Source organism: Heterodontus francisci, unplaced genomic scaffold (genome assembly GCF_036365525.1).
Source record: "Heterodontus francisci isolate sHetFra1 unplaced genomic scaffold, sHetFra1.hap1 HAP1_SCAFFOLD_534, whole genome shotgun sequence".
In the NCBI taxonomy this organism is placed as follows: Eukaryota; Metazoa; Chordata; class Chondrichthyes; order Heterodontiformes; family Heterodontidae; genus Heterodontus; species Heterodontus francisci.
In genome coordinates this window covers 580,965-601,304 of record NW_027141511.1, presented here as the reverse complement: position 1 = coordinate 601,304, position 20,340 = coordinate 580,965, and the positions used below count along the sequence as shown (strand labels likewise).

The 20,340-nt window shown below is 44.5% G+C and overlaps 1 protein-coding gene and 1 pseudogene across 1 annotated transcript; both read left to right on the top strand.

Moving 5' to 3' along the window:
• Nucleotides 1-872: 872 nt before the first annotated feature.
• LOC137363945 (probable G-protein coupled receptor 139) lies at nt 873-4,211 on the top strand (annotated as a pseudogene).
• Nucleotides 4,212-4,615: 404 nt separating this feature from the next.
• On the top strand, nt 4,616-19,990 carry LOC137363944 (probable G-protein coupled receptor 139). The gene is made up of 2 exons (XM_068027450.1): nt 4,616-4,718; nt 19,092-19,990. Exons 1-2 carry the CDS (start codon nt 4,616-4,618, stop codon nt 19,988-19,990), a joined length of 1,002 nt encoding a protein of 333 aa, XP_067883551.1.
• The last annotated feature ends 350 nt before the right edge of the window (nt 19,991-20,340 follow it).

Genomic DNA, 20,340 nt, shown 5'->3' with positions numbered 1-20,340 from the left:
AGTGGGCTCTGACCAAGATTAGCTGATCACAATGAGGCAGACCACAGTGCGAATGACCACGCCATAAGTGGCCACATGGCGACTGAGCACAGGGGAATGACCAGAAAGAGACTGTGCATAGAGACTGATCACTGTGGGGGTTGGTGGGGATAGGCTGGTGGGGGGAGACTGGCCACACTGAGAGACTCACTGCAGAACTACTGTCAGCAGAGGATTACTGACCAGGCTGTTGTCATGGTATATTGCTTCTTGGTGAATTCTGAGGATTTAACTCTGTGAGGGATTCAGTGAAACAATCCCAGATAGCATTCCCGATTCAAGTCGTGCTCGACAATAATCCCCAACCATAATCATGAGAACAGATTAACTGTTCATCATGACTTTGCTGTGGGAACTTCTGCGGACACTGAATGTCGTGTTTTTTTACATTACAACAGCGACAATTATTTAAAAATATTGCATCGGCTGTAAACCCCGTCCTGTGGGCATGATAGATGCTTCTGCAAAGCAAGCCCTTGCTTTCTTTTATCTTTAGCACCGAGAGTGTATCCTAGAAGTCAGCTTGCATTAACCAGGAACAGAGAATGAAACATGAAATAAATACAGCCTCTTTCCGAATAAAACTCAGTAAAGCGATATTATTACAAAGTATATTTGTGGTTTTTACACAGTGCAAAGTCAAGTTAAACTCTCCCCTCGACCCGAGTCTGGTTGCTGCGTTCACTGCAGCTGGTCTGAGACCCTTGAGCTCCCTGCCTCACTGTGGGATTCTCCTGGTTATATTTTAAGAGCTGCTTCAAACTCCTGACCTCTGTGTTTCAGAGTATGCAGCTGTCTCCAGCTCCAGTACACGTCACTGTCTCTCTCCGAGGATGGGAGGTTTGGCATGCTTACTGGTACAGGGCATGTTGTCACATTCTCTATCAGGGATCGGTGTGGCTGGTATGTGACTGGAAGATAGTCACTAAATGAGTTGGTTCCTCTTTAAACTTTCGTTGCCTGGAAATGTGTTGGCACGTGTGTATGGTCTGGTTGTGAGAGTGCACGTGTGTGTGTGAGCCTGTGTGCCTGTAGGTACGACTATTTGTGTCGACATGCTATCATATGGGTGAGTAAATGTATATGTCTAATTTTGGTCATGAACGCATGCTATATGAGTGTGAGTGCGTGTGTGCGTTGTTGTCTATGTGTGTATTTATGTGTCTGTGCATTATGTGTGTTCCTGTGCATTTTTGCTCTGTTTGTGTTCCTGCCTTTGTTTTACTTATACGTTCGTGGGATGTGGGCATCGCTGGCTCGGCCAGAATTTATTGCCCATCCCTAATTGCCCAAGTGTGTGGGGGTGGGGCAGTCTCTGTCTGCCGACAAACAGATGGAACTGTTAAAGGGGAAGAAAATACAGGAATTACAAAGCCTGACTAAGTTCACTACATTGAAATCAATAGAAGCTCCCAAAGTAATTGAAAGAATTGGTGAGTAGGATCTCATTGAGCGAGAGGCAGAGTTAGGCACTGTGAGCTCATTGATGGAGAGGCAGAATTTGGCTCATAAAAACAGAACATATTGGAAATACCAAGCAGGTCAGCAGCATCCGTGGGAAGAGACAAAGAATTAATGTTTCAGCTGATGATCTTTCGGCAGAACTAGGAAATATTAGAGGTGATAGGTTTTAAGCAAGTATCCTGGGAGGAACATGGAAAGGAGGAAGAACAAAAGGTCTGTGATAGGTGGAAGATGGGAATGCGCTGGTCAATGAGAGGCCATTTGAGTGAGGGAGAAGACGATGGCGACTCATTATGTGAATTAGAAATCTGGTTAATGGGAGATCATTGGCTGATGTAGAGTGATGGTTAACGGGTGCTCATTGAGCAGTGAGTTAATTCGAACTCATTGATGAAGGGGACAATTGAACAATACGAAAGCATTGAGTGATAAAAAGAATTGGTCAATGCAAGCTCATTGAGTAATGGAGAATGTTGAGCAATGGGAACGCTCTGAAGGAGACAGTTCAGCAATTACTGAGTGATAGGTGAGTTCGACAATGAGTTCATTCAATGTGAGAGTCAGGAAAGGTATGTTTTTTGAGATCTGGAGTTGGCGATAATAATACGAACTCATTGAGTGACTAGTAGAGAATTAGACAGTTGAAGGTCTATTTGTGATAGAGTGTTGGGCATATGGGAAATCATTGAGCGATGGAGAGTGTTGGAAAGCTGGATCTCACTGAAGGATAGAAAGAGTTCTTCAATGAGAGCTCTGAGTAAGGGAGTGATCGACAATGGAATGTTAGTGAGTGATGCAGAGATTTGGAAAATGAGAGCTCAAAGAGTGATGTATCATGTTGGACAATATGAACACAATGGGTTATTGACCCATTGGGAGCTTGTTGAGTGATGGAAACAGTTGTAAAATTACTTCTCATTCAGTGACAGTTGGAAAATTGGAAGTGCAGCGAGTAAGTAGGAGCAGGTTGGACAGTGGGAGCTCATTGATTGAGTGTTGAGCAATGGACAATGGAGAGGATGCGACAATACTAAAGGGCACGTTGAGTGACTGACTGTGTGATGGACACTGGTCGTTCGTTCAGTAAAGGAGAGAATTTAAATAAACGAGAGCTCGTTGAGTGAAATAGGGAGTTAGTCAATAGGACATCATTGCGTGATGGAAAACGTCCGATAATGGGACCCCACTGATGATGGAGTGAGTTATACAATGAAAGCTCATAAATTGATGGAGAGATTTGGGCTATGGCAGTTCTTTTGGTGATTGTCAGAACTGGTTAATGGTTACACATTGAGTGAGAGACTTGGGAACGGGAAACTATTTGGGTGATACAGAGCGAGTTGAATAATGAGAACACGTTGAATAAGTGACAGAGATTTCGACAACAGGAGTCCATTGAGTGATGCAGAGAGTTGGTCAATAGGAGTTGAATGAGTGATGCAGAGTGTTGGACAACTGAAACTCATGCTTGATGTTGACAATTGCACAGTGGAAGCTCATTGATTGAGTGTTGGACAATGATACAGACAGTTAAACAACAGGAAATCATTGAGTGACTGTGTGAGCTTTTGATAATGGGAGCTCATTGAGTAAGGGGGAGAGTTAGACCATTGCAGCTCAGTTAACGATGCAGTGAGTTAGACAATAGGAATTCATTGAGTAACTGGGGAAGGATGGATAATCGAAACTCATTGAGTGAGCGGGGAGATGATCAATGGTAGCTCATGTGGCTTTTCCTCGCCAGCATCCATAGATTCCCTTGCCTCCTCTCCTATTCTTTCTACGTTTGGTGCCATCCTACTTCACATGATGTGACTGTAATTAGTAACCATCATCTCTTTCTTTCCTTCTCTGGCAGCGAACATAATGACCACAGTGATTCTGTCCTGAGGGAGCTGCGGCATCTTTAGATGTATAGGCCGGTACCTGGTGTCCGTGGCAGTGGCAACCTTGCTGGTCATCATTGAAGTACGTGGGAACCCTCGACTTCCCCTTCTCATTCCTTAACCATTACTATGTGTGCAGCCTCAACTGCATTATGAATGCTGCATTGGTGGATTGCTCGGTCTGGCTCACCGTGGCCTTCACCCTGATCGGTTTTATGGCCATTTGTTGCCAGAGGCTGAAAGTTAGGCACTGAATGGAGAGAACGGCGGCACGAGTAATAATGACACTGCATGGTAAGCAAATTGAGAAATATTCCACGCTATTTCACCGACGAACCCATTCACTCACGTGGTCCTTACAATGGGTGCACACTTCGCAATATGTGTACAAAATCACTGTGGTCTGTTACAGTCTTAACCCCTCTCATTCCCAATGTTTGTAACTTGCTGCTCAATGCTCTGACCGTCAGACACATTGTCATGGCCAGTCAGGTCTGCAAGGCATTCCGAAGTCAAGGTAATGATGGGAAACAAGTTGACCTGGAGATGGAGAACCGGCGAAGGTCCATCATCCTGCTCTTTTCCATGTCGGGCAGCTTCGTCGTGCTGTGGATGACCAGAGTGATGGACATTGTGTGTCAGGAAATAATGCTGGACATGAGTCCGAATTTAATAGTCACAAAGGTCAGGGACATGTTGATGTATCTGAACTCCTGCACCAACACCTGCATTTACGCTCTCACCCAGGCTAAATTCAGAGAGGAGATGAAACGTGTTGTGACACATCCCATTCATCTGTTACTGAAGTTCATCAAAGAATGAAAACCGACACGGTTAACTTATCGACTCCACGAAAGGCACTGCCCAGGAGTCTGGGGTTGCGGTCAAAGCAGTGATAAAACGCCAGGATTCAGCCAAACTCATTCCAGCTAAATGCAGTGTTTAATGTTGATAAAACAGTTGTGGAAAAGTGAGCCGTGTGTGAAAGGGGCAGGTCGAGGTAACAGAGGGGACAAGAGCAGGTAGAGCTGGGATGTTCAGGAATAATCTTTACTGGAGCAATTCCACTCCTTTTAATTCTGCTAATGTCTTATTACCATCGACATCATCCAACACTTCCATCTTTCCGCTACCTAAATTGAACAAATCAGGAATGTGCTAGAAGACACTCCATTTGCCGGAATGAGTGCAACTGAAATCACGGTTTGGACATTGACAAGGGTGTTATGCTAGATGGACACAGCTCATGGGAGAAAGAGGAGGAGCAATTTGTGGAAGAGGAGGAGGAGGAGTATGTAGAACATAGAGGTGCCCCGGCTGCACAGGGATGTACAGATCATACGGGCAATATACTAAGCGAAAGAAAGCAAAGGCTTTGGTAAAGGAACAACACAGGAGGTTAACCAAAAAGGGACACGATAATTTGGGTCATATTGATTTGATTTATGTGACCGGGATTCCTGAAATCACGTGACTGGCCAGCACGTAGAGGCAGGGAACACCGGACAGGGTTAAAACGGGGATAATAAAGTAGGTATGTCGGTTAACAGGACTAGGGGTAGTCCTTTACCGAAAGGGGGGATTGTAGAAGGAAAAAATTGTGGCTGCTGCAACTAAATAAATACACACATATACATATATATATATATATATATATATATATATATATATATATATATATAAGATGAAAGTATAGACACATATTGTTACAAAATGGAGTATTTACCCAAGGCATTGTGGGGCAGGTTACTTGGCTTGCAGCCTTGAGCACGGTACTGCTTAGCACAGGCAATTAGCCTGACCAAGGAGGGCCCCTCACATCAGTGTACAAGACAGCTGCTTTGTGTAACTGCAGACTGCAGGAAGCAATCAGGGATGCAAGCTTGATAAAGGTAGTAGGATTCATTGTGAAGACTCAAGGATAGTTGATAAGGGGGTCTGGGAAACATCACAAGATGATCAAGGGGTATGCTAAGCTGATCACGTAGCCACATGATGCCTAATGAGTAATCTAATTGGTAATATGTGTCATGTATGTAATCAATAACCGGTATGATTGGATCATGTCCAGCCAGGATGGGCTGAGTAACTGTTTGAAATATGTATAAGTGTGGATGATTTTCCTTTGTTCAGTGGAGAGGCATCTGGACATCCCAGTGACCTTCTCCCCGCTGGCGTAACTCAATAAACTGTTTGACATTGGAGCAGACCTGAGTGTCGAGTGATTCTTCTAGATTCATTCCCGCCAACAGAGAGCATTTGGGTGATAGTCATCACAACTCCTTGACCTTTACTATAGTCATGGAGAGGGACAGGAGCAGACGGGATGGGAAAATATTTAATTCGGGGAGGGGGAATTACAAGGCTATTAGGCAGGAACTGGGGAGCATAAATTGGAAACAGATGTTCGCAGGGAAATGCACGACAGAAGTCTGGAGGTTGTTTATGGAGCACTTGCTGCGACTGCTGGATAGGTTTGGCCCCATGAGGCAAGAAGGGATGGTAGGGTGAAGGAACCTTGGATGGCAAGAGATGTGGAACAGCTAGTCAAGAGGAAGAAGGAAGCAAGGATCAGACAGGGCTCTAGAGGGTTACAAGGTAGCCAGGAAGGAACTGAAAATGGACTTAGGAGAGCTAGAAGGGGACATGAAAAAGTCTTGGCGGGTAGGATTAAGGAAAATCGCAAGGCGTTCTACACTTATGTGAGGAACAAGAGGATGGTCAGAGTGAGGGTAGGGACGATCAGGGATAGTGGAGGGAACTTGTGCCTGGAGTCCGAGGAGGTAGGGGATGTCCTAAATGAATACTTTGCTTCAGTATTCACCAGTGAGAGGAACCTGGTCGATTGTGAGGACAGCGTGAAACAGGCTGATATGCTCGAACAGGTAGATGTTAAGAGGATGTGCTGGAAATTTTGAAAGACATGAGACAGATAAGTCCCCAAAGCCAGATGGGATATACCCAAGGATATCACGGGAAGCGAGGGAAGAGATTGCCGCGCCTTTGGCGATGATCTTTGCGTCCTCACTGTCCACTGGAGTAGTACCAGATGATTGGAGGGTGGAAAATGTTATTCCCTTGTTCAAGAGAGAGAATCGGGAAAACCCTGGGAATTATAGACAAGTAAGTCTTACGTCGGTAGTGGGCAAATTATTGGAGAGGATTCTGAGAGACAGGATTTATCATTATTTGGAAAAGCATAGTTTGATTAGAGACAGTCAGCATGGCTTTGTGAGGTGCAAGTCATGCCTCACAAGCCTTATTGAATTCTTTGAAGATGTGACAAAACACATTGATGAAGGAAGAGCAGTGGATGTGGTGCATATGCATTTTAGCAAGGCGTTTGATAGGGTTCCCCATGGTAGGCTCATTCAGAAAGTAAGGAGGCATGGGAGACAGGGAAATTTGGCTGTCTGGATACAGAATTGGCTGGCCCATAGAAGACAGAGGGTGGTAGGAGATGGAAAGTATTCAGCCTGGAGCTCGGTGACCAGTGGTGTTCCGCAGGGATCTGTTCTGGGACCTCTGGTCTTTGTGATTTTTATAAATGACTTGGATGAGGAAGTGGAAGGCTGGGTTAGCAAGTTTGCCGATGACACGAACGTTGTTGTAGTTGTGGATTGTGTGGAAGGCTGTTGTAGGTTGCAACGGGACATTGACATGATGCAGAGCTGGGCTGAGAAGTGGCAGATGGAGTTCAACCTGGAAAAGTGTGAAGTGATTCATTTTGGAAGGTCGAATTTGAATGCGGACTACAGGCTTAAAGACAGGATTCTTGGTAGTGTGGAGGAACAGAGGGATCTTGGGGTCCATGTCCATAGATCGCTCAAAGTTGCCACCCAAGTTGATAGGGTTGTTAAGAAGGCGTATGGTGTGTTGGCTTTCATTAACAGGGGGACTGAGTTTAAGAGCCGCGAGGTTATGCTGCAGCTCTATAAACCCCTGGTTGGACCACACTTGGAATATTGTGTTCAGTTCTGGTTGCCTCTTTATAGGAAGGATGTGGAAGCTTAAGAGAGGGTGCAGAGGAGATTTACCAGGATGCTGCCTGGACTGGAGGGCTTGTCTTACGAAGAAAGATTGAGGGAGCTAGGGATTTTCTCATTGGAGCGAAAAAGGATGAGAGGTGACTTGATAGAGGGGTACAAGATGATGAGAGGCATAGATAGAGTGGATAGCCAGAGACTTTTTCCCAGGGCAAAAAGGGCTATCACCAGGGGGCATAATTTTAAGGTGATTGGAGGAAGGTTTAGGGGAGATGTCAGAGGTAGGTTCTTTTCACAGAGCGTGGTGAGTGCGTGGAATGCGCTGCCAGCGGTAGTAGTAGAAGCAGATACATTAGGGGCATTTAACCGACTCTTGGATAGGTACATGGATGATAGTAGAATGAAGGGTATGCAGGTATTTTGATCTTAGAGTAGGTTAAAGGTTCGGCACAACATCGTGGGCCGAAGGGCCTGTACTGTGCTGCACTGTTCTATGTTCTCTGTTGATTAGAATCACGGCACCAAGCTGCCGTCCCCATATTACATGGGAAGAGGCAGGATATTCGGCGCAGTTAGAGAGTTTTTGACAGTTGAGCAGCAGTTGCTGTGGCCCTTATTAAGCACCCCAGCACCTGCTTCTTGAGAACTGTCAAAGAGTACTTAGGGGACTGCTGAAGAGTGAGGCTGCTGTTAATCTGGCAGCAAAGCAGAAAGTGGTGCAGAAACCCAGTAGGTCAGGCAACTTCTGTGGAGAGAGAAGCAGAGATAACTTGTCCAGGTTCACACACCTGAAAGTTAACTTCGCTTCTCTCCCCACAGATGCTGCCAGGAGTTCTGAGTGACCCCAGCACTTTCTGCTTTGCTGCCACAGACCGAACTTGCTGGGTCCCAGTGTCCTGTGAAGTTATGATCCTCTTCTTTCACTCAAGTACAACATTCCTTCTTGTAGGCGTGCTGCACCCGGGTGAATAATCTTAAATTTGACCATTCCAGGATGTGTGACTTCAATAGACAATAAAAGGTATTGCAGAGGTTTGCAGAGGACTCATTGAGGCAAATGGGAATGCACGGGTGACACAGTAATGTAAATACGTCTTTCACGAAATGTTCCTCGCCAACATGTGTGTCCTTTTCTTTGTGTGAATAATATGTGCAAGCTTGTAGCGCCAGTGTTACATCCCTTTGCATCGTTGACCCTTCAGGAGAGCCAACGTATGCAATAACATCATTGTCATACCACCATTACTCATGAGCGTTTCCAAGGATGCAGTGACATGCACATTGGCTCCATCAGCTGCTGCCTCTAATAGGGGTGTTGCCGATGTGGACTGGTGCACAACAGGTGAGCGGGGGTGATGTGTGGCTTACAGATCTGATGTTGGTTCCTATGGAGCAGTCAGCCTTTGTCTGATAAGCCACTTCTGTACATCCTGACCTCACTGCTAGCCCTGCGTGTGGAGCCTGGGTACCATCTGCCCTTCCATGCGTCTTTGATGTTGTAGGTACTCAGCGTGCTCATAGTGTGAGGAGGAATCCCGCTGACGTCTCTCTCATCAGTCAGGCCTGGTCCCTATAGGGTGCATCTTTGTTCACAGCAGCAAAGAAAGGAGCTGGCCTTTTCAGCCCTTATTACAGGGCATCACCCTTTCCATGCAGGCATCGGAGGCGCTCTTTCAGCATGCCGATCTCCTGTTCAATGGTGGCTCATGCAGCTCAGTGGCTGGAATTGTATCTCTCCTCTGCAGCAGTGGTGGAATCTCTCTCCGGTGTTGGGTGCCATGTCTGCAAAGGATAGCCCTGATCCCCAAGAAGCCACCCCTCCAGCTCTGGACGTTCAGTGAATAGCGGTGGCAGCTGGGACTGGCGCAAGACATAGTTGCATGACAGCTGCCTCAGAAGTGGTCACACATTCTCTGCTACCATCTGCGGTATTCACATGCCAGCCTCAACGAGACTGAGAGGGCTCCTTTAATTGTGACGTCTGCAGGTGGTAGCTTGGCAGTAGGCCTGATAGCCACATGAGTGCAGTCTATGAACATTACAACAAAAGTCCTGGGGAAAATTGATGTCCAGAGAGATTTGGGTGTTCAGGTCCACTGTTCCCTGAAGGTGGCAACGCAGGTAAATAGAGTGGTCAAGAAGGCATACGGCATGCTTTCCTTCATCGGACGGGGCATTGAGTACAAGAGTTGGCAGGTCATGTTACAGTTGTATAGGACTTTGGTTCGGCCACATTTGGAATACTGCGTACAGTTCTGGTCGCCACATTATCAAAAGGATGTGGATGCTTTGGAGAGGGTGCAGAGGAGGTTCACCAGGATGTTGCCTGGTATGGAGGGCGCTAGCTATGAAGAGAGGTTGAGCAGATTAGGATTATTTTCATTAGAAAGACGGAGGTTGAGGGGGGACCTGATTGAGGTGTACAAAATCATGAGAGGTATAGACAGGGTGGATAGCAAGAGGCTTTTTCCCAGAGTGGGGGTTTCAATTACTAGAGGACACGAGTTCAAAGTGAAAGGGGAAAAGTTTAGGGGGGAAATGCGTGGAAAGTTCTTTAGGCAGAGGGTGGTGGGCACCTGGAACGCATTGCCAGCGGAGGTGGTAGATGCGGGCACGATGGAGTCTGTTAAGATGTATCTAGACAGATACATGAATGGGCAGGAAGAAAAGAGATACAGAACCTTAGAAAATAGGCGACATGTTTAGAGAGAGGATCTGGATCGGCGCAGGCTTGGAGGGCCGAAGGGCCTGTTCCTGTGCTGTAATTATCTTTGTTCTTCTTTGTTCTTTTTTTGTTCTATGGTTCTCTGGCAATGCTGCCAGAACCAATGGCCCTATGGTCCCGAATCAGACATCTTCACTCGCCCTCCGGTGCAGGGCATTGGTGACCTCCCTGATCAGCGGTGCACTGCTGACTGTGTGACCCCACAAAAGTCTCTGGTGGGCCCCTAATAGGCTATAGAGGTGTCAGCCTTGAGAACCGCTGCCATTGTGAGTTACAAAGGCATGGATGTCCACCGGAGCCCATGGGCTGCAGGTCATCCATGAGCAGGGGACAGAAACGTGTCATATCGTCTCTATATTCGCAATCCCCGCTGACACTGGTGGTCTGACATCCGATGGCATGTGATGTGGGGCCTGTAGAGGCACAGCAAATATATTGGAGACCTCCCCTTGGGGGCTTCTGCTCGCAACCAGTGGCCTTCATGCAGAACGCACCTGGTATTGCCTCTGGTGCATATGGATCCTCACATGTAGAGGATCACACAATTTATAATGCGCCATACCTATTACCTATTACCTATTGTGATTAAAAAAGTTAAACCCTGCATGTGTTTGATGGTTCCTACCAGGACATGGATTGGTGTTGACACGTACATCACCTGCTTTTCTGGATCGACTAGATGGCGTTCCATGGCATTGTGCATTGTGGCCATCACTCAGAGTGGCACAGCATGATCACGTGAAGATCATACCAGCTGAACCGATTGCCCCCACCATCCATCTCCCTTAATGCTCCTTTCCTTTATGGCACCCTTCCCACACACAGGTTGCCTAGTGTGACATTTCCCCCTCACAAACACACGGCTTACACTGTTAATGGAGGGATGGTACACGGTACCTCCCTTCATGCCAGCACAGCTTTCCCACCGGTATCCCCAGACGCCCTCCATTTCAGAATACAGAGTGAGACCCCTGAATATTTCCCCTCCCTCCTCCCTTTAAGAATGCTGAGAGAGACCTCTGAATGACAGAACTTACCATCGGTGGCGACAGCCCCTGCCTCTGTGTACTCACCTACTTGTCAAATCGTAAAAGGGACGGTATGTGTCGGCCGCACGTTCAGCTAAAAATCCTGAAGTGTCAGTGGAAGGGTGGCGGGCCGTATACTCAGCAAAGGTAAGTACTCTTTACCATATACTAATTGTGGTGCGGGCAGCGTGCGGCGGGGGAGGGGTGGTGGGGGCACCACAGTCCCGCCGCCGCCAGAAAGATGCGGCAGGCTCTTCTCCACATCGCGGGTCGAGGCGGGCCTCTTCCCGCAGCATTTTACCATCCTCCGCACTGTGACCCGCGATGACGAGGGGCCGGTGAAATTCAACTCACTGGGCTCGATTTTATCAGGGCGCTGTGTGAGTGGCAGCTTTCCTACACACAGCCCCCGCAATATTATGCCGATATTATGCGGCGAGACTGATTTTAAAAAGGGGCGGAGCGGCCGCTGCTAATGACGTAGAGTGGGCGGCCGCCTTGTCTCTGGGGACGACGTTTTTGTTTTTGTCTCTGGGGACGACGTCCCCACCGCCTATGGCGTCGGCGTCATTTTTAAAGGGCTTTAAGCCCTTCGCACAAATTTATTTTTTTAAAGATTTGTTATACTTAATATGTTTTCAATAAATAAATAGTAGATGGGGGCCCATCGCCAACCGCCCCGTTCCCGCCCTCTGCTCATTTCTCTTCTCTATATTTACAAAGCTTACCATGTTCCCCAGCTACCTTCTAACTTTTGCCCTTCAACCCCTTCCCACCATCCCCACAGTGAATAAAAATTGTTTTCCCCTCTACCTACCTTTCTCCCCATGAAAACTCTATTCCACCCCTTCCCACCAGGTTCTCTGTGAGAACTCTGTATGGAGTATATTCTCTATTCTGTTCGGGTATATTCTCAGTTTAAACAATTATAGATGCTTTCTGCAGCAGTAGTGATGAAACTCACCCCCTGCCCACCCCACTGCACTCAGACCATTCCCCCTCTCCCCGCCCCAAACACTCCTTAATTCTAAGTTCTAAAAGGCATTTTATGTTTCGGCTTCCAAATAAGTTGCAATTGTATTCATCAATTTATAAAACCACCGTAAGAAAGACACGTGGCCTTTGTTTGGAGGTCAGGAAAGAATTAATTCTTCAATGATATTACTGACATATTACTGATGTGTGTGCCTCTGATTCATTCTTAGACACGGAGTCAACAGATAGCATTTGTTGAAAGCAAATAAACATGAACATAGTCACGACCAAACGGCGAGATTATAAATTATCCTTCGTCACAGCAGATGCACATGTTACAGCGGAATCCATCCAATACACTGCACAAAGGTCTTGGCCTTAAAATTGGTAAAATGGCCATTGCATCTCCTCCTCCATAACCCTCATTCTACTTTCAGTTTACATTCTCTCGTCTATGGTATCGAGTTGTAGAGAAAAAGCAGAGAATTTATTTGGATCAACCTGCAGCTCAACGAGGCATGGCCCCAAAACACGATATTGAGTGCCCAGCGATTGTGAAGATAAATATGCGCGAGCCCGGTCTATATGCAGGCTGCACACATCCTGTTCAAATTATTTCAATTTTAGGCTTTTTGAAATGCAGCAATAATGCTTAGAAATGTCGATATGTAATAATTTCGCGTAAAATTGTCTAACTGTCCAACAAGGGCCAGAAGGGCCTGTACTGCGCTGTAATGTTTTATGTTCTATGTTCTAAGGCAGAGAATATTGGGACTAATACCTCACACACAATGTTGCTGGAGGAGGAAATGCTTGCTTAGATAACGCATGAGATAATTGTCGCACATTAAAGTTGTTTCTGTCCTGGATGTTGTTGATATATTCCATCTCTATGGAAATCACTGTGACAGACAACAAGTGAAACGGCCTTTGTGCAGCAACGGAAAATGGGCGATAACCCCTCCGTATCTTGTGTAAGACTCCGGCTGATTTGTCTTTGCATTAAGGCCAATGGAAATGAACATCGAGTGGAGATCAAAACCGGCGACCGATTGATGAATGTAAACCCCATTGACGCTAATAGCTTCTCATGTGCTGTACACGCGATATCCATTGGTTTACTCTTGGGTTTCACTGCTTCCTCTGCCCCTTCATTATTCATATCTATAGGAAGCAGGGAGCCAGTTTACAATTGTACAGAGACCACGTTTATCAATAACCCTTCTTCATTTCCATTGAGTTCATACCCAAAGGGCCATCGACATCTCTCCCAATTAGAGAGAAAGAGCTAGTGATGTGTGGGTTGAGCGGCACCACTCCTCAAGAGTGGTACAAGGCGAGAAGGTGGGCTTCCATGAACTGCTGCAGCCAACACGGGAATTGAACTCGTGCTGTTAGCGTTTCCCTGTATCACAGGGTAGCTCTATAGCCAACAGAGCTAACCAACCTGCACAAGCACCCAAAACCGTGGAGTTCTGATATGTTCTTCAAATCATTGTAATTCTGTTTGGCGGATCCAAACACCCACATGTATTTTAACATGATTCCGTTAAATTCCTCTGAGGCACCTTTGAGCAAAGGCTAAATGTGGGTAACCTTGAACGGTCTGTTTAAAGTTGAGCTCAGCTTCATCTCAGATGGAGGATCTTATTGAGAAGGATTCTCATACAAGAACTCTGGATAAAAGATATGCTCTATAGTTTTGGTAAAAATGCGCATGTCCAAAATTTTACTGGGCGCTTGAAGTTATCTGATACCAACTCGCTCTCTCTCTCATTCACATACACAGACAAACATACACAGAAGTATAACCAGGCTCATAAATGCATTGATAATATTTATTGATAGAGTTGCATCACTGAATATATCATGACATCACATCTTGTTGTTTGTTAAAATAACTGTAACGCATGTCCCTCATGATTACCTAATTGTGTCACGAGAGGCTTCTCTCAAATATATATGGGAGAATCTGCAAGTTATTCATGAAGACTTGTCGGAGCCTGTGCAGTTTGCACGAATAGAGACAATCATATCTGACAGAAAATGCATGAACCACCAAATGGTCTGGTGTATGCTATTTGCTATCCGATTCTTGCAGTGGTCGGTGTTCCAGGTGAGTGATTATACTAACAGATTGCTCATTGCAGGTTTAATTTATGATCGATCTTGCAAACTATCTTTTTGTGAAAGACCGACTTCGATGTGCTTGCTACAGTTTTCACACTGCAGTCCTCCCATTATTTTGTTCAGACTACAATGTATCATAACAGAAATACAGTTATTTTAAGTAATCGATTTAATGAAATGTTTTGCTCCTCCAATATGGACAAATGTCTCCGGCTTAGTCTGGTCCACGCATGGATTTGCAATCTCGTATCCAGCTGTTTGCAATGCATGTATTCAAATAATTACATTTGTACTCTTGCAAATAATGACAATTGTGTTAAATATGATGGAAGTAATTTCTAATGTCTGTGAAACGCGGTGTGTAACAAAAGGAATTACATTCAAGAAGTTTCTTTTCTGAAATGGTTGAGTTAACCATCTAAGTTCTTTTTGCATACTTGAGTAAATTGATTCGCATTTTGCAATTAAACTAAAACACTCATTTCAAATTATTGCTCTGGAATAAAATGCAATCACGTTTTAAATCAGCGGAATCATGTCCAGATATTTCAGCTTCTTGGTTTGACTATGGGTTCACCTTAAAATAGTGTAAACAACAAACCCCCTTCGCACAAGATTCTTTCTCAAGTGTTTGATAGAGGCGGCTTCACTTCTCTAATTCAGGCATTTACGGTTGCCTTGCAGGAAGCAAGAGTGTTGATTGACGTGAAAATCTAAAGTATTTGGAAAGCGGTGTAGTCAATTCAGCTCCTGGAATTTATTCAGTTTTTGAATGACATCATGCCTCCTCTGCTCCTCAAAACCATTTTTCTGCCAAGGCTCCACATGCAATCCCTTACCTAAAATAAATCAAAAAATTCAGACTTATTTGCTGCGCTTTGTGGGAAAAGATTACAGCTGATGATAACATGAGCGCAAATGAAATTGAAGTCTCGGAAAGGACTTTTCAATCTTGGTTTTATAACCGATTATCAGACTATGCCTTCCGGTGGGAGGATTTCTAGCAGTCAGCGTCAATTGAGTAGATTTGGAGCTCAAGGATTTTTAACTAACAGAGCATTAATATTGCTGGAATTGCGTCCATGTATCTTGAAATATTCCTGTTAGTATCTGATCGACAGTGTCAGGCGATGGTTAAGAGGTCCGAATTAGAAGGAGGTAAAATTGTCTTAGGCTTGCAGAGCTGAAATAAATGCATAAGTTAGCGAAGGGCAAGACCACAGGCGATCTAAACGTGGAGATGAGAACTGCTGGTGGGCTGAGAAGCTACGTCTGTCAGTGGACACAGGTGTGGTGGGTGAACGGGACTTGGTAAGAATTGGGAAATGGAAATCAGAGTTTTGGATGAGCAGGTGACCGATTGGAGGCTAGCCAGTAAAGCACTGATATAATCCAGGCTGGAGGTAGAAAAGCATGGTGGAATATTTCAGGAGCAGATAGGGGCAGGAATGGGCAATATTCTGGAGGTGCAAAGACACGAATTTTGGTATTCGAAATGAAATGATGTCCCAGGCTGAACTCACGGTCAGAGAGATCACTAATGTTGCAAATAGCCTGATTCTTCTTGGAAAATGGCTAGGGTGGGAGGCAGATTAGGTGTTTGAGGAACAGAGTTTGTTCTAGACCGAAAATAATAGCTTATTTATTGACAATTGTGCGTCATCCAGCACTGGATATCTGTTCAAACGTCTGTCAATATGGTCATCCTACATTGTAAGGCCAAAGACATATTCGCTTGATTCAACAAGTTATCTATTATCCAGGTAAGTGACAGGACATGTAATCATCCCTTCCATTACTTGTTAATTATGAAGTATATTTTTAAAAGGATCTCAATTATATAGATACCCAGACATTGCCTCAAGTCACCCAAAGTAATATCACATCAGTTACTCTTAGCTCTGTTCATTAACCTCCACTCACTCTTTACTATCCTTCCTATTTCCTGTGTTGTAAGTTTCCCAAACTAGTACTTCTGGCCATAGGGCCACAAGAACTATTTTTTGACAATTTGAATAATCGGTGATGTGCCAAATGCCTTCGGGTCTAGACAGCAGTGTTGGTCAGTTAGCAGCTCGTTCTTGTCCCCAATATCATCCTGCCGTATCTGATGCTTCAACAGCCTTTATGAAGCCACATCATTTAATCAGTTTAGTTAATCTGCCGCACTACGGTTCTCATGCTTTAGCGGGGAATCCAGGTGTCCGTCATAAAATTAACAACTGCAGGAAGCAATTTATGGATCATTATTTATCAGTTACTTTGTTAATCTGAAACTCTTACTGAGTTGTATTTTGTAGTATATTTAAATAATTTCTTGCTCTTCAAGTTGTTGGTTATTGGAAATTATTCACCATGGAGTCACAGAATGTTTACGACACAGAAAGAGGCCACTTGGTCCATGGTGTTTGTGTCAGCTGGAAAAAAAAACTAGCCACCCAGCCAAATCACACTTTCCGGCATTTGGTCCATAGCCCTCCAGATAACAGCACTTCAGGTGCGCATCCAGGCACCTGTGAAATGAGATGAGGGTTCCTACCTCTACAAAACCCTTTCAGGAGTGAGGTCCAGACCTCCAGACCCCCACGACCCTCTAGGTGAAAATATGTTTTCACATCTCCACTCTAATCCTTCTACCAACCGCTTTAAATCTACGCCCCTAGTCACTGACGCCTCTGCTAAGGTAAATAGGTCCTTCCCATCCACTCACAATTTTACACACCTCAATCAAATCTTCTCTCAGCCTCCTCTGTTCCAAGGTGAACGCCCCCCCAGCCTATCCAATATTTCCTCATAGCTGCAATTTTCCAGTCCTGGCAACATCCTCTGTACTCTAATGCAATTACAGCATTTCTCTAATGAGCTGATCAGACTGCACACAGTATTCAAGTTGTGGCTTAACTAATGATTTATCTAGTTCCAGTCTCACCTCCCTATTCTTATATTCCACGTCTCGGCTAAGAAAGTAAAGGATTCCAGATGCCTTCTTAATCATCTGATCGATCTGTCCTGCTACCTTCAAGGATCTGTGGCCATTCACTCCAAGTCACTCACTTCCTCTACCTCTCAGTATCCTCACATTTACTGTATCTTTCTTTATCTCTTTTGACCTCCACAAATGCATCACCTCACATTTATCTGGGTTAGGTTCTATTTGCCACTTTTCCACCCACCTGCTGAGTCCAGTGCTGCCTTCTCCTGCAGTCCACAGCTATCCTCCTCGCTATCAACTAGGCAGAAAATGTTTTGAGTCGTCTGAAAATTTCTTGATCACTACCCCTACATTTACATTCTAATCGTTAAAATAAAAAGCAGGGGACCGAGTACTCAGCCCTGCAAAACCCCACTGGAAGCAGCCCTCCAGACACAAAAACACCCCTCAAAATCACCCTTTGTTTCCTGCCACTGAGCCAATTTTGTAGCCAGCTTGCTACGTTTCTTTGACTCCCATTGGCTTTTATTTGTTAAACAGTTTGCCATGTTGGGACGTGTCAAAAGCCTTGCTACAATCCATGTAGACCACATCAACTGCGCTACCCACATCAATCCTCCTTGTTACTTCTTCAAAATATTCAATCAAGTTAGTCAGACACAGCATTCCCTGAACAAATCCATGCTGACTATCCTTGATCAATCCATGCCTTTCGAAGTGACAGTTTATCCTGTCTCTCAGAATTGATTCCAACAAGATTCCCACTACTGAATTTAGACCGACTGGCCTGTAATTGGTTGGTCTATCTCGCCTTCCCTTTTTAAACACAGATACAACGTTAGCAGTTCTCCAATCCTCCAGCACCACACTTGTATGCAGTGAGGAGTGGAAAATGATGGTCAGACCTTCTGCTATTTCCTCCCTGGCCCTCGAACAGCCTTGGGTACATTTCAGACAGCCCTGGTGATTTATACATTTTCAAGGATGCTAATCCCCTTATTAATTCTCTTCCTATGTTTATCACATCCAATGCATCGCACTCCTTCTCCTTAACTACAATATCTGCATTGTTCCCCTCTTTTGTGAAGACAGACGCAAAGTATTCATTGAGAACCAGACCCACATCTTCTGCCTCCACTCCAACATTACATTTTTGGTCTTTTCTGGGTCCTACTCTTCCCTTAGTTATTCTGTTGCTCTTAATGTATTGATAAATAACTTTGGGGATTCATTGATCTTACTTGACAGTATCCTTTTGTAGACTTTCTTTGCTTTCCAAATTTCCTTTTTTATTTCACTTTCTATACTCCTCTCAGCTTTCTGCAAAATTCAGTTCTCAGTGTCTGACATAAGCTTTCCGTTTCTACCTTATCATAAGATGTAAGTTCTTTGACACCCAGAGGGCTCTAGATTTGGCCGTTCCACCCTTTATCTTAATGCATTTTAACGTATTCAATAAAGAAAATATTGGTGGGTTTCATATTTATTTCAGAGCTTATTTATAGCTTGTTAGCAATAACTGCCTTTAAGTTCCGGATAAGACTTGCTTCTTATGATTTCAACTATCAATTTACATTAACCCAGACCATTTAAAAGTTAATATGATTTCTAAATGTTATAATTCGAAAACTACATTCACTTGAAAATGTATTCTCTTGCGGGATGCAGTAACAAAGAAGTAGATATTGACATGCACAATGATGTAAAACCAGTGATAGTCAGTTGGCAGCATGTTTTACATTGCTCCTGATTTTTTATTTCCATTGACGTTGATGGAGGGAGATGTAAAACAGCCTCTCTCCTCGCCACCGCCTTTTTGCATTATCACACAAAGTCAATATCAATCCAATATCTGATGTGTACACATACTGCTTCTTTTCATTAAAGTATGCCAATAATTCTCTTGCTCCCGATCCTTCCCTACAGTTAATATCTTGGCGATTGCGATCCTGTCCCGGGGAAAGTGCGGTCTTTCGAAATGTGTCAGCTACTACCTGGTGGCTATGGCAACGGCGGATCTACTGGTTGTCATCATTGTCGTCATACTGCAACGAATCATTGACATTTACTTCCCCGGAACCTATCTGTCGCTGACTCCGATATGTAGCATAAAAACTGCCCTGGTTTATACAACCAGAGACCTGTCTGTCTGGTTAACCGTCACATTCACTTTTGACCGCTTTATATCCATTTGTTGGCAGAAGCTGAAAACTAAATATTGCACAAAAGAAACAGCATCTGCCGTTGTCGGCACGGTGTTAGCTCTGAGTTGTTTAAAAAACATCCCACTTTACTTTTTATATGAACCTCTGTACATAATTAACAAATTGCCCTGGTTTTGCCGGATGAGATCAAGCTTTCATACTTCACCCCTTTGGCTAGTATTTTATAGTCTCGACTGCATAGTGACCCCTTTTCTGCCATTTTACGTTATTTTGCTGCTCAATGCCCTGACAGTGAGATATATATTAGTGGCCAGCAGAGCCCGCAGGATATTGCGGGGCAACACCAGCTCTGTAAATAATCCTGACCCTGAGATGGAGAACAGGAGAAAATCAATAGTTTTGCTGTTCAGTATATCTGGCAATTTCATACTGTTATGGCTGACGTACACGATCCATTACATGTATGCTCGAATCACTGATAATAATACTTACACAAGTTATAATGATCCACTTTACATCCTTCAAGAAACCGGATATGTTCTTCTTTTATTGAGCTGCTGCATCAACACTTTTATTTATGCAGTGACCCAGACTAAATTCAGAGAGGAGTTAAAGAAGATGGTGAAATATCCAGTGAATCAGATTGTTAAGATCTTTTAGATAAGCAGAATAACTACGGAGTTGCTAAAACACAATTTTGTGTTAAGTGCAGAAGAAGTAGCAGCAGGTAATGGCCATGTGGCCTTTACAAACCTGTTTCATTATTCAATAAATTTATAGCTGAAGCTCTCGATTAAATCCACTTACCCGCCCTAGCTCAATATGCCTTGACTCCCTTAGTGTCCAACAACCTATCAATCTATCTGTAGAAAACATTCAACCGCTGCATATCCATAACCCTCTCAGAGAGGCAGAATTCCAAAGAATCATCACTCTGCGGCGAAAAAACAAAAACCTTCTCTTCTCAGTCCTAAATGGCAAAGCACTTTGAACGAGACTCTGATCGCTGG